A 12,277-nucleotide genomic window follows, 5' to 3' on the forward strand; every position below is an offset into this window, starting at 1 on the left:
TACATCTGTTGGCTGATGTCCGTCTACAAATCCACCGTCATCGCAGAGGTATCTCTTGGACGGAAATAAACTTTTCGCCGGCTGTCAAATCCACATGACACACGAGATGATGACATTTCGTTAGCGATACTCCTTGAGATGAAACTGCAATTCCGGTTCGGTCGGAGGTCTAGCGCCAGATAGACGGCTTTTACACGAGAAATCGAATATTACTCTGACAATGCTGTTTAAGGATTTCTTGCGACAATTATGTAAAACTGCATAACAGCAAAAATAATCTTAGAGGAATAAACTATACGTTTACCGATCTTCATGCGCCTGCCTGTTCGCTTAGTTTCATTTCCTCGCTTTGCAGGCGCGTTGACAGAAGCCTATGTCTTTAGAGCTCGTTAGGAGGTTATCGTGCCGGCAGATCGAAGGCGTAGGTTCGACCGAGCGATATCCGGCAAAACCCTAACTGAGCTCTGGCTAAACGGCTAAACAGTTAATGCTAGCTCTTCGCTGAGTAAGTTGTCTTTCAATCAGCAAGGAAGACAGATATATATATTCTGAGGCTTCTGGCTCGACTTTGTGCATGAGAGCTCTCCACCTTACACTGCAAAAGCCAGATCGACCCGATCATCATGAAGCTCAGCGCGATGTTTCCAGTGGTTGCGTCCTCTCTCATTGCTGCCGAGGAGCAGGTTCGTTTCGGCACGGCGACAGGTCCTCCCGATGGTCTTGACCGGCCGACTTCGAACGGCAAGCAACCTAACATTATCTTCATCATCATTGACGACCTGGATGTCCCCTGCAGTCGATGGACTGCTTGCCGCTAGTGACGAAACATCTAATGGACCAGGGAACAACGTACAAACGACAATTTTGCACATCTGCCATTTGCTGTCCATCGAGAGTGTCTCTCCCGGCAGGCAAGCAGGCGCACACACAAACACAAATACTACCGACGTAAGGCCACTATACGGCGGCTATCCCAAGTTCGTTAGCCGAGGACTTAACGAAAATTACTTGGCCGCGTGGCTCCTGGAAGCAGGCTTTCACACATACTATACAGGCAAGTTCTTCAACACCCACACGATCGATAACTACAACGCACCCTATCGAGCAGGCTAGACTGCAACCGACTTCTTGCTGGGCACATACATCTACAGCTACCTCAACTCGACCTTCCAGCACAATCAACATGCGCCTGTCAGCTAGGAAGGTTGCTACAGTATCGACGTACTGGCTGGAATGGCCTTTGGTCTACTGGATCAAGCAGTGGAGAGTGGAAAACCTTTGTTCCTGAGAACTGCTTCCGTGGCACCACACAGCAACGTCGAGCTTCAGGTTTCTAAATTTGGCAATGATGCGGAAGGTGTTGGGAAGCGAGTGCAATTCACGGTACTAATTATTGCCAAGAGACACGAGCATCTATTCAAGGAAGTCAAGGTGCCGCGTACGCTATCTTTCAACCCGAAGACCCATCAGGAGCAGCTTGGGAGAGCAGAATACAACGCCAGTCAGATTAAAACGTTGTCTTCCTACCAACTGGACGCGGAGGGTCCGCAGTTTGAAAGAGAAGGACTTGTTTACCGCCAAGGGGCTCCTTGGTACGAGCGGGTGTAGACTAGGACTGCATTGGCTGGGCGGTGTAATGGACAAAATGGTAACCTAAATTATGGAATTAAATAATTTGCTGTGTTTGCATTGCATCTTGAACTGCAAAGAATCATATTTTGTTTGTTAAGACCAACTCGATCCCAAGCCAGCCTGGGAGACTGGAGTGCAGCTCCATGCGAAAAGTCACTGGAAGGCGATCAATTAGGCCCGGGAGGTCCAAGAACGGAGAGGCCATGCGGACCCTTGGGCTCGAAAAGGGCAAAAGAGAGACGACGACAAGGACTAGATTGCAGAGAACGGTAGGAAACAGACAGAGTTTAAAGAACAAAAACGGGGTTTTCCGCTAACAACGGTCATTGCTCCTGCCAAGATGCGGCTGTTAACTTTACAGCTTCGGTCATACTCGACTTCCCGGTAAATACCACAGTACTTGATTTCGAGCGGTCTCTAGAAAGTTGTATCACTGTATATACTTTTGTGGTATTAGGTTGGGCTATAGTCTATTATATATATGATTAATTACTCGAAAATGGTATTGTACAGGTCGGTATCGTTGAGAATTTTGATTTTCTCGCGCACCAAATCGATGACGCGCTCGTCGGATGCGCTGAGCTTCAGTAACATCTGTCACATGTTCTCAAGCCTCTAGAGTCGTCCAACCAAAGTCAGGATGATCGAAGTTTCATTTGTACTGGGGAGATCCGTAAAGGAGCAGATGCGGTATCTGGTTCTACTCGACGAACTGGTTAAAGGTGGCCAGAATGCTGCGGTGGCCCGACATGTCCTCGAGTCGAGCATCCCGGGGTAGTACTTTTCTATCCATGGTAGCATGTCCTCGGCTTCGACAGGCATGTTGGTGGTGGTCTTGCACTTTCCCTTGGACGACTCGGTCGAAAACGTGAAGGAGTTCTGCGAGGCCGAGTCGACATCCATGCTATCTTCATTGGCCGACATGGAGAATGATAGCCGCCCGTGTGGGGTTTGTCGAACGAGAGTGAGTGAGAATTGAAGCATTGGACAGCTCAATTGAAGGTAATTCAAAAATCGAGTCGCGAGTCGCGTAAAGTTGTATAACCAATTCCATCAACAATATTCTATAATTCTTGCCAATGCTGCCAGTGCTAAGCTCAGTATAACAGCCGATAGCCAGGAGTTTAAGAGGAGGGCATATCTGACACAACGAATGGGTCTGAAGATGTCCCAAACAACGCTCAGCAACTTGTAATGACGAGTTTTGTATTGCTTTCAGGAGTCAAAACGCGAGTTCTGTTGAGCTTGCCGAGAAAATTTTTCCAGTCAAGAGAATAGCTGTACTCTCCGCGGTTTGAAAATCGATTGCAGACTACGGCCTCTCAAAGGTTTTAAATGCTCTGTTGTTGAGATATTGCAGCTTGTTGACTTAGATCTTGATTAATTGATGTCGCGCAAACTTTTGGCAGACAATAAAACTTCAAGCTGATCTCCGCCCAAAATCCGATGTGGATATTAGCTTTCTATCATCGTGCCATCAAGGAAAGTGGCAATCTATCATGCATTTGGCATTGTGCAATCTCCTCCAAAGCTTACACTTCGGGTCTGTCGGCCTACTGCGGTATTACATTCTAGGATATCCATGTAACAGTGCATACTTTGATTCCTCTAATTGTACTGTAAATACCTTCATACCTAGCAGTTTTGACATCTACTTTTACCCCAGATTGCGTGGAAACCATAAATATTTGATATTTGAAATTGCCACTCTATAATGTACTGTGCAAGTTAGAATGACCTTGCGGTCGTCTCTAAGTAATTACGGATCACCAGATGCTCAAATATCCGACTAAATGAATACTTCATCCAAATCAGTCATTTATGCCGGTCAATTAGCATATGCGAAGCCCACAGTGAAACGATTTTATCGAATTTGTCTGATATTGCTCTCCTCGACTCTATACTTCATTCATCTGATCTACACTGGATACGTCTGACTTTTGATGCGCAAAATTAGTCAGGTTTCTTGGACTTCGTTAGGCAAATCAATCACCAAAGTCTAAAATTTAACTAACATCCTATATACTAATTCCGACTAGCCAAACCAACCCTATCCATTTCTTCACTCGAAGAGACTTGGATGAAAACAAAAGTAGATTGTTTACATATATTATATAATTTCCCGTTAATTCTATCCTATATCACACATCCAACCATAACCAAATCCCAAAATACAATATTACATTACAATCCAGATTCCTCTGCTTTAAGATATACTTCCGGATCATCATGATCCTGATCTTCTTCACCATTCTCGAGCTTAGAGAACGACCTGGCCTGCTGGTCGATCTGGTTTTCAACTAGATACTCCTGAGCAGAATCTAGTGCTTCGTCGACAGATGCGTCTAGATTAAGCGTGTCTTCCACGCTTTGCTCAGGTACAATTACATTATCATTATTCTGCTGCATGGGGATTCCTTGATTTTCGCTTTGGTCAGCTTCTTGCTGCTCGGAGGCTAAATATCGCTTCCAGCGCGCCAACCCGACCTTGCGCCGTCGCCGTTCTCGACTTAATACCATCGTCAATGCAGTCCAGTAGAGCCGTAGCATTAGGGCAGGCTCATTCACAGGGAACCGGATCGGCGACTCGTCGCTTAACCAATCAAATTCCGTCTTCAGCTCCCGCGATAGCTGTGTCCACTCCTCATAAGAATATTCTTTCTGAGGCGATACGCGCACGTCTCGTAAAATATTGAAGATGGTATATATGATCCGCTGCTCTGCGATCGAGTCTGCGTCAATCTCCAGTTCGTCCATGTCGCTTGAACTTGTTGAAGACTCATCTAGAGAGTATCGTCTTCTTTGTAGTTTAGCCGGTGGAGGAGGTAATGGTGCAGGTTCTCGGTTATCTTCTTCACCATCCAGTACCGACCCAAACATAACATCACCCGAAATCACCGGCTCCAACGAATGCAATTGATCAAATGAGCTCACATCCCGAACGCTATGCATGCTCTGCATTGATAAGTTCGCGAGCTGTGCTTGCTCAAGATTCACTCGGATCTGCCGATATACCATTGCCGACAACACATCACGCGCATCGTCAGCACCTTCACGAATTCGCTCTACATTACCTAACCAGCGCTGACGCTCGAGCTCTTCTTCGTGTTCGTAGCCTTGGTTCATGAGCATGAAATTTGCAACTCGGATTGACAGCTTCTTCAGAGTCGAAAACAAATTGTCGCCCAAATTGGCAATCACTATGCTGACAGTCGGTATCGCACCTAAACTCCAAATCACGAAAAATGCACGCGCGCCTGGCAATGTCGGATAAAAATCACCGTATCCAATTGTCACCAGACACAGACCACAAAAGTAAAAGGACTGAAAATAGGTCCAGTCTTCGATCGCCCAGAAAATAAGCGCTCCGATTAAATAAAACAGCACAAACACGGTAAGCGATCCAAGCAGAAAATTCCGTTGTGTGATCTTAATCGTCCGCGCGTGAACCTGTCGCATCGCCAAGAACGAGTCCTTGTCGCTACGAATTCGTCGAATTCCTTGCACTCCTCGCTGTCCTCGACGACCATGTTCGTTCAGCTCATATTTGTCGACTTCCGCAGTCGTATCCCATGTCGACTCATTCGAATCGGATTTAAGATGTGAATCCCTAAGACGTTCCAGCGTATTAAATGATGCTGCCGATTTTAACGCGCCGATCACTACTGACCGCATACTTGCCACAATCAAGCCAAGCATTAGAACGCCGACCACAGCATACGGCAGTAACAAAGCTCGACCGAGATCATGAGTCGGATGAAAATCCCCTAGTCCAATGGTAAGCACGGATACAACGCAAAAATAGACTCCGTTTGCATATGTAATGCCTAGAAGATGAGAAAAAAGTCCGCCTCCAGCACCAATCCAAACAACCAACGATAGATTCTGAAGAATCAGCGTTCGCTGAGACGAAGTCAAAACAAACAGGGGTGGATACAGCCCCAGCATATGTCCAATCTCATTCAAAGACAATAACGCCGATAACAGAAAATAAAGGATCGCCGTTATAACTCTATTTTATCAGCTCTCTTCATTCTTTAAGTTAGAGAGATACTCACCCACTCCAAAATCCTTGCGATAAACCAACAGCTTCATGGCTTCCTACCGACACGATATTTGAGCGTTCTCCCTCCGAAATGACTAGACCCAGCAATATCATTGACGCGGCAAAAAATCCAGAAATAGAGATCGTCTGGCTGATTCCATATCTGATTCTGCCAGTAAAATTCAATATCAAAGAGGTATTGGAAAGCAGTCCGAGCGCAAGACTAAACGCGTTCATAATTATCACAACTCTTTTGTCCGGCAAGGACCTTAAAAACCCCGGTGCCGGTGTCGTTGTGGATAGCATTTCTTCCTTGGTTACCGGGTCAGAGTGTACATACATCCAGCGTTCCGCTAGAGCAGTGATACTGAACAGATTGGATACAGGGCCCAGCACGCTTGCAATCAGTGGGACCGAGGATGACATGGTGTTGTGTTCCATATGCATGAATGTCTGCAAAATCTGCTGAGGACCAGTGACTTCATGTCGTGCTGCCGCCGTCATCGTTATAACTCGGCTCACCGCATTGGATATCGAATCCGTGACCCCAGTAATTGTTAGCCTAGTCGATGTTCGTGGAAGCCCCGGCCGAGGTGTAGCATGGTTTCGCGTTGTAGTGTTGGAACTCGTCGTAACCGGTAAGGAAACGCCAGTTTTGCGTAGTCGGCTACTCATTGAATTGATTGTAAATAGAAGATACACGTAAAATCATGGAAAAGTAGACATCAATAATTGCTCAACTGAAATATCCCCATGGTTTGGATTTCAATGGTATAATTTCTGACACAGTCTTCCTTCGGCACCGACCACCAACACAAGCTTTATAAGCGAGCGAATCTTCCGCTGGTACTTCTGAATTGACTGTTATGCAATAACTAGGAGTGCTAAAATTCTACTCTAATTGTTTCACTTCTATTTCAATATAATCACTATATCAATCAACTGGTTCCTGATCCGAAGCCAAGCCGGACAAATCTTGACTCCATCGGGTAAGGTCATTGGTCATGTGATTTAGTCATACTCTCTTGAAATGGTCAGCAAATGTGCTGGATGACTTAATATATAGTCTCATTTCTTGGTTCGAAAAACCAGAACGGATCAAACCAGAGTCACGCAGTTTAGAAATTGTGGAACTGGTGTAGGAAACTGCGAAAATTGAGAAGCCCAATTGAGAGGTCTGCGGCGATGTCGGCGTTCGGGAAAGCTGGTAGCAGGCTCGTGAGCAAGTATGCAAGTCTCGCATTCGCGGTTCAGTCGAAAAATTGTAGTGGAATTTGGAGAAATACAACTTCGCAAGGTGAAAGATTGTCTGCTGGAGTTCGCCAACTCAGATTTCAATCTACTCTGAATCCAATTCCTTCGACTGCAAGGGCAGCACCTGTTGGAACACCACCGTCATCTCCCCCTCCGCCTCCACGAAAGTGGTTACGACGAGTTGGTTATACGGCTGCAGCACTTGGAATTATGTACACGATTGACAAGACTCTATTGGCTTCTTCGATAACACGCAACTTGCGTGCGGTAGTCACGTTGTCGATCATAGCAGCAGATTACAAGATCAACTTTACGGAAGAGCACGATATCGATGCGCTTCATAATCGGGTCGCGGAACGCATATATAATCTCATTACTACCAATGGTGGACTTTACATTAAAATCGGACAGGCCATCGCCATGCAAGCCCAGGTGTTACCGCCTGTATTTCAAAAGAAGTTTGCAAAGCTGTTTGACGGCGCTCCCCAGGATGATTGGCCCGAGATCGAGAAGATTTTTATTCAAGATTTTGGTGTCAAACCGACTGATGTGTTTGAAACTATTAACACACATGCAATCGCCAGTGCAAGCGTTGCCCAGGTGCATAAGGCACAGCTAAAGACTGGCGAATGGGTGGCTGTCAAGATTCAGCACCCCTCGATCCAAAAACAAATGTCTTGGGATCTTGGCGCTTACAGAATGATTATGTATATTTACGACCGATTTGTTTTTGATATTCCTGTCTATTTTACTGTCGATTTCACATGCAATCGGTTAGAAGCTGAGACTAACTTTTTGAACGAAGCACACAACGGAGAAGTGCTGCGCGACTTCGTGGAGAAAGATTCCAATCTATGCAACAAGGTTTATATTCCGAAGGTGTACGATGAGCTCTCAAGTAAACGGGTGCTGACAATGGAATGGATCGATGGTGTGAGCATGAGCAATCGGGAGGAACTACAGCGTCGTAACTGGAGTGCAGCGCAAATTATGGACTCCATGGTCAATTTATTTGCCGCACAGATCTTTAGTTGGGGAGTTGTTCACTGCGACCCTCATCCGGGCAATATCATTATCCGGACCGATCCAGCCAACAACAAAAAGCTTCAACTCGTTCTGATTGATCACGGCCTTTATATATACGAGCGAGATGAGTTTCGGCGACAGTACTGTGAACTATGGCGAAACATGTTTTTGCTGAATGACGCAAAGATTAAGGAAATCGTAATGAAATGGGGAGTTGGCTCACCAGACCTCTTTGCTTCAGCAGTAATGCTGCGGCCCTATAAGGGCGACCATCGGAACTCAGGCCGATCAGGTCGACGTAGGTTTGGTCGTAGTCGAAAGTCTACAGAGTCCATGACGCCGGAAGAACGACGAGAAGCGTTTCGAGAGCAGGAAAAGATGCGTGAACATTTGCGCAACTTTCTACAAGATACTACCAAAGTACCCTTGGAGTTGATTTTCCTTGGAAGGAATATGCGCATCGTCCAAGGTTGTAATCAGCTCATGGGATCCCCGGTTAACCGCCTCAAGATTCTCGCAGGCTGGGCTTCGAGGTCACTCGCAACGGAGCAAGGACTTTCTATTGGCGAAAGATTCCGTGAAACATTTAATCACATGAAGTTTCTTGCTATCGTTGGACTTTCGGACGTGGGATTCTACGTCTCTCGATTACGCCAGATTGTGTTCCGACAGCGCGATGCAGGCTTTGAAGATCTATTGGCACAACAGATTAAGGGAGTGGCCAAAGACAAACTTGGCCTTGAAATAGAGGATGGGGCTTTTGAAGGATGATGTACATAATAGATCTCTAATATTATAGCGTATATATATATATATCTATTTTGAATAGAAATGTATATGGATATATATGTGGTTTTACATACAAACAATGGACCCTGATAATAGTCCCAGCACACAATGGCTGTGCCACAGATCTTTGTTAGGCAAGCCACGTAAGGCGCGTAATTTCCTGTTTTGGACGCGCGTCGGGGCTCCGCCTCGTCTCTTTGGTTTCAAGCCCGATTGTGTCTCGCAGACCAGGGTTCTATCTTTAGCTGAGACGATCGAGAAGCGCATTATCAGCGAGAAACCGCGTTATTGCTTGAATTTCGCGTGAAATAGTTGGACTTATCTGTTTCTGCGTCCCGGAGTACACACATTATCGGTTTATCGCGTTCGGTTTTGAGCAGGAGGGTCTAGTATTGGCCCCTAGTTTTCCAAATAATCCAAACCAAGAGATAACTAGAATTTAACATCTGGGACCATGTCCCTTCGTGGAGTTGCGCCAGTATGTTTGCTTCTGGCTATCGCATTTGGTTTGCAGTTAGTTTCAGTTATTTCTGTGCCAGTTATTGACTCGATTGTGCTTGCAAACTATGAGGGAGTCAAGTTTGGCGTGTTCGGCTACTGCACCTCGTCGAACTGCTCGACAGTGCGTATCGGATATCCTGGTAAGTGTTCTTCTTGCTTTTTAGTATTTCTTCCTGGTATTCATAGAGCTACTCTAACGAACTGCCCAGAATCCATTGTTTCGGACGATTCTGCCGATTTCTCGCTACCCTCGAACGCTCGCCATTCTTTGACAAACCTCCTCATTGTTCACCCTATTGCGGCTGGGTTCACCCTGATACTGCTCATTCTAACACTACTTGTTGCCTTTTCGGGGCCAGCTCATTCACCACGATATATCTTGTTTCTGCTTGTGCTTTGCTTGCCAACGTTTATTTTATCTCTTCTGGCGTTTCTGGTCGATATTTTACTGTTTGTACCCCATCTTGCCTGGGGAGGCTGGATTGTTCTCGGCGCGACCGTCATCATAGCCGTATGCTCGCTAGTCTTTTGTACGATGCGCCGTACGCTGGCTTCTCGTGAGGCAATGCGTGACCGGGCATTCCAGCAGGCGCAGGATGAAGCTGATGGTGCGATGCGTCTTAACCAGTTGCCTTTCTTTCCGCCTACGTCGGCGCAGAACCAGAACAGCTCCTTTACGAGCGCGACCAAGCGCGACGAAAATGCAGATAGTGTCGGACTAATGGACAGTAATGAATCTAAGTCGATAATCAGTTTGTCCGAGGAGGAATCACTCACGAGGGGTGAGTCGCATTCGAGCTCGTCGCAAATTGGGCGCGCAATTTCGGACTACGATGATTTGTCGGTGGCTCGAGAAGTAGGTCGGCCGTACAATGACAAGCCATTACAGATGCAGCAGTCGCAGTCAAATCAATCGATGAACAATTATGGCTACCAGAACACACGCCAGCCTCCTCCACGCATGCAATATGGTCCGCCGCCTATGAACCGGCGAGGACCGGCGGCAGATGGCGCATACGATCGTCGGATGGGTCCTGGTCCTGGTCCATATGGATATCCAAGAAATCGGTTGCCTCGGACGGGCCCAATGACTGGAGCGAGCCCAGGGGGAATGGGCTCGGCGGGAATGGGTGGTCGATTGCCTCCGTATCCTTCTGCTGCCAATATGCCTAATTTTTACGAAATGCCCGATTCCGGAATGGGAGCGGGACTAGGTCTTGGGTCTGCTGCGATGTCAAGTACGGTGGCAGCTGTCCCAACAGCGCAAGCAGTTGGAGCGGGTGACGGGACAGAAGCTGACGACATTATTGATGGATACCGAACGAGTGTCCAGCCTGGTCAAGCCGGCAATGACGGACGGGTTACGTCTGGCGAAATTCCTACGGCAGGAACTGCAGTTGCTCCAAGGTTTGGAAATGTTGCACATGAACGTGTGGGAGATGCAGTAATGTCTGTGGACAGCCAAGACGGTGAAGCGGAAAGGACACGTTCACCCGTGGGAATGGGAGCTAATGGAGAAGAAGATTACATTTCACCAAGAAGCGGATGGGCTGCAGCCGGAGTTTCCCCGCGGAATGGACCCGCAACTCATTCACGAAGGCAGAGCGGAGAGTATTATGACGATGTCGATATCCAGTATTCACAAGACTTTAGCCCTGTACAGGCAGGGACCGGGCCGAGCTTACGGACGTATGGGCTAGGAACCAATTCTGGTGGACCGCGGTCGGCTCCAGCATATGGCGGCCGTCCGCAGCGGGTAGCTATGCCTACAGGAAATGAATACTACGAGCAACCGGGCATGTATAGTGAGGATCAGGGTTATTACTACCGTTCAGGCCAAGGTCGGTCCCCAGGTGGGCCTGGAACAGCACCAGTTAGTCCTTATGGAGGCGTTGGCAGTAATAGCCATGGGGAGCCTGCTTCGCGGAACCGGGTTGATAAAACGGAAGTTATGTTGGGAAGTAACCCTGACTTTTCAATTCCAGGCATTGGAAGTGGTGGTCGGCGAGGTCCGCGAGGAAACATGACTGCTCGAGCGATGACGACTGCGACGACGATGTCGAAAGATTCTCCGTACGCGCCGGCGTCCCAGAAATGAATGCGGGTCGAATGACTGGGAGGTGGAGGTCAGATGAAATTGAATGAAATTGAATGAGGGTTTGTCCTTTTGATGTAGTATACCTGGAACGATAGGATGGGATGAGAATTGAGATTAGAGTGACAGGTCGGGTACTGTATTTGTGTTTTCTGTTTTTCCTTTGTGTTTTTCCTTTGTGTTTTTCCTTTGTGTTTGAGTTCGTGTTCGTGTTTGTACTTGTATTTTGTTTTTGTTTGTACCGATTCAATTATTATTTTTGATGGAATAGAATGATATGTATGAAACACCTGTTACAATATATATTTGTGCAAGCGGTGTGAGTTAAGTCAGAATTTTCTCGACCCGCGAGAACTGCATTAAAAATACAGCTGAGCGATGACTCGACAGGCAATTCATGGTTCTGGGTTTAAACATCAATATAACAAAATATATAGAGGACAGTCGATTGACGCTTATTACCAGCTGTACACTTGAAACTATTGGGATTACATGGACCTATGGTACCTCTTCATTAAATTTGAGAAACACTTCCTGATGATATGAGCAAATCTCAAATCGCACACGAAAGAGGTGAAAATTAGATGGTTATACAAGATGCTAAGCAGAATAGCAAGTTCTGTATTTCAAGTTTTGGGAATTGAGTTCCTAATTAAGGTTTGTGCAATTAATTATAAGCAGCCGAACAAGCCATGTTATGATCAGGACTTGCTTGACTGTGCTTGATGAGAAGATATTCTGAGGCGGGGGTTGCACTACGCAAATTGGCAAACTGATTCAGCTACGTAATTGAATCTATCGTAATATTATCCAGTGCCTTCTGATAATTGAATTGCAAAGACGGATGAGTTCCGTAAGCTGTCCGGGTCTGTTTTTCAGTGGACAGTCTGCTCTCGGGGATGCGAGTCCAAGAAAAAATAAACAGAATCTAGTAA

General features: G+C 46.6%; 5 protein-coding genes across 5 annotated transcripts; 3 read left to right on the forward strand and 2 right to left on the reverse strand.

The window, feature by feature from the left end:
* Positions 1 to 1,233: 1,233 nt before the first annotated feature.
* On the forward strand, positions 1,234 to 1,608 carry V1516DRAFT_666162 (uncharacterized protein; the record flags this gene model as incomplete). Its single annotated transcript, XM_066920726.1, has 1 exon — positions 1,234 to 1,608. One exon carries the CDS (start codon positions 1,234 to 1,236, stop codon positions 1,606 to 1,608), a length of 375 nt encoding a protein of 124 aa, XP_066775858.1.
* Positions 1,609 to 2,081: 473 nt separating this feature from the next.
* V1516DRAFT_680396 (uncharacterized protein) lies at positions 2,082 to 2,778 on the reverse strand. The gene has a single exon (XM_066923080.1). It carries the CDS (start codon positions 2,614 to 2,616, stop codon positions 2,248 to 2,250), a length of 369 nt encoding a protein of 122 aa, XP_066775859.1. The 5' UTR covers positions 2,617 to 2,778; the 3' UTR covers positions 2,082 to 2,247.
* Positions 2,779 to 3,816: 1,038 nt separating this feature from the next.
* Positions 3,817 to 6,103, reverse strand: V1516DRAFT_628780 (uncharacterized protein; the record flags this gene model as incomplete). Its single annotated transcript, XM_066919861.1, has 4 exons — positions 3,817 to 4,484; positions 4,707 to 5,106; positions 5,188 to 5,644; positions 5,691 to 6,103. 4 exons carry the CDS (start codon positions 6,101 to 6,103, stop codon positions 3,817 to 3,819), a joined length of 1,938 nt encoding a protein of 645 aa, XP_066775860.1.
* Positions 6,104 to 6,725: 622 nt separating this feature from the next.
* V1516DRAFT_538205 (ABC1 family-domain-containing protein) lies at positions 6,726 to 8,964 on the forward strand. Its single transcript, XM_066919172.1, has one exon. It carries the CDS (start codon positions 6,863 to 6,865, stop codon positions 8,726 to 8,728), a length of 1,866 nt encoding a protein of 621 aa, XP_066775861.1. The 5' UTR covers positions 6,726 to 6,862; the 3' UTR covers positions 8,729 to 8,964.
* A 236-nt stretch (positions 8,965 to 9,200) lies between these two features.
* Positions 9,201 to 11,345, forward strand: V1516DRAFT_666166 (SUR7/PalI family-domain-containing protein; the record flags this gene model as incomplete). The annotated part of the gene is made up of 2 exons (XM_066920727.1): positions 9,201 to 9,387; positions 9,457 to 11,345. The coding sequence occupies 2 exons, from the start codon at positions 9,201 to 9,203 to the stop codon at positions 11,343 to 11,345; spliced, it is 2,076 nt and encodes a 691-aa protein (XP_066775862.1).
* Between the last annotated feature and the right edge of the window lie 932 nt (positions 11,346 to 12,277).

This window comes from Lipomyces oligophaga (assembly GCF_038497815.1).
Source record: "Lipomyces oligophaga strain CBS 7107 unplaced genomic scaffold V1516scaffold_7, whole genome shotgun sequence".
Taxonomy (NCBI): domain Eukaryota; kingdom Fungi; phylum Ascomycota; class Lipomycetes; order Lipomycetales; family Lipomycetaceae; genus Lipomyces; species [Lipomyces] oligophaga.

Excerpts from the sequence above, each read along its gene's own strand:
- V1516DRAFT_680396 (XM_066923080.1), bottom strand. The coding sequence starts at position 2,616 with ATGCTTCAATTCTCACTCACTCTCGTTCGACAAACCCCACACGGGCGG.
- V1516DRAFT_538205 (XM_066919172.1), top strand. The coding sequence starts at position 6,863 with ATGTCGGCGTTCGGGAAAGCTGGTAGCAGGCTCGTGAGCAAGTATGCA.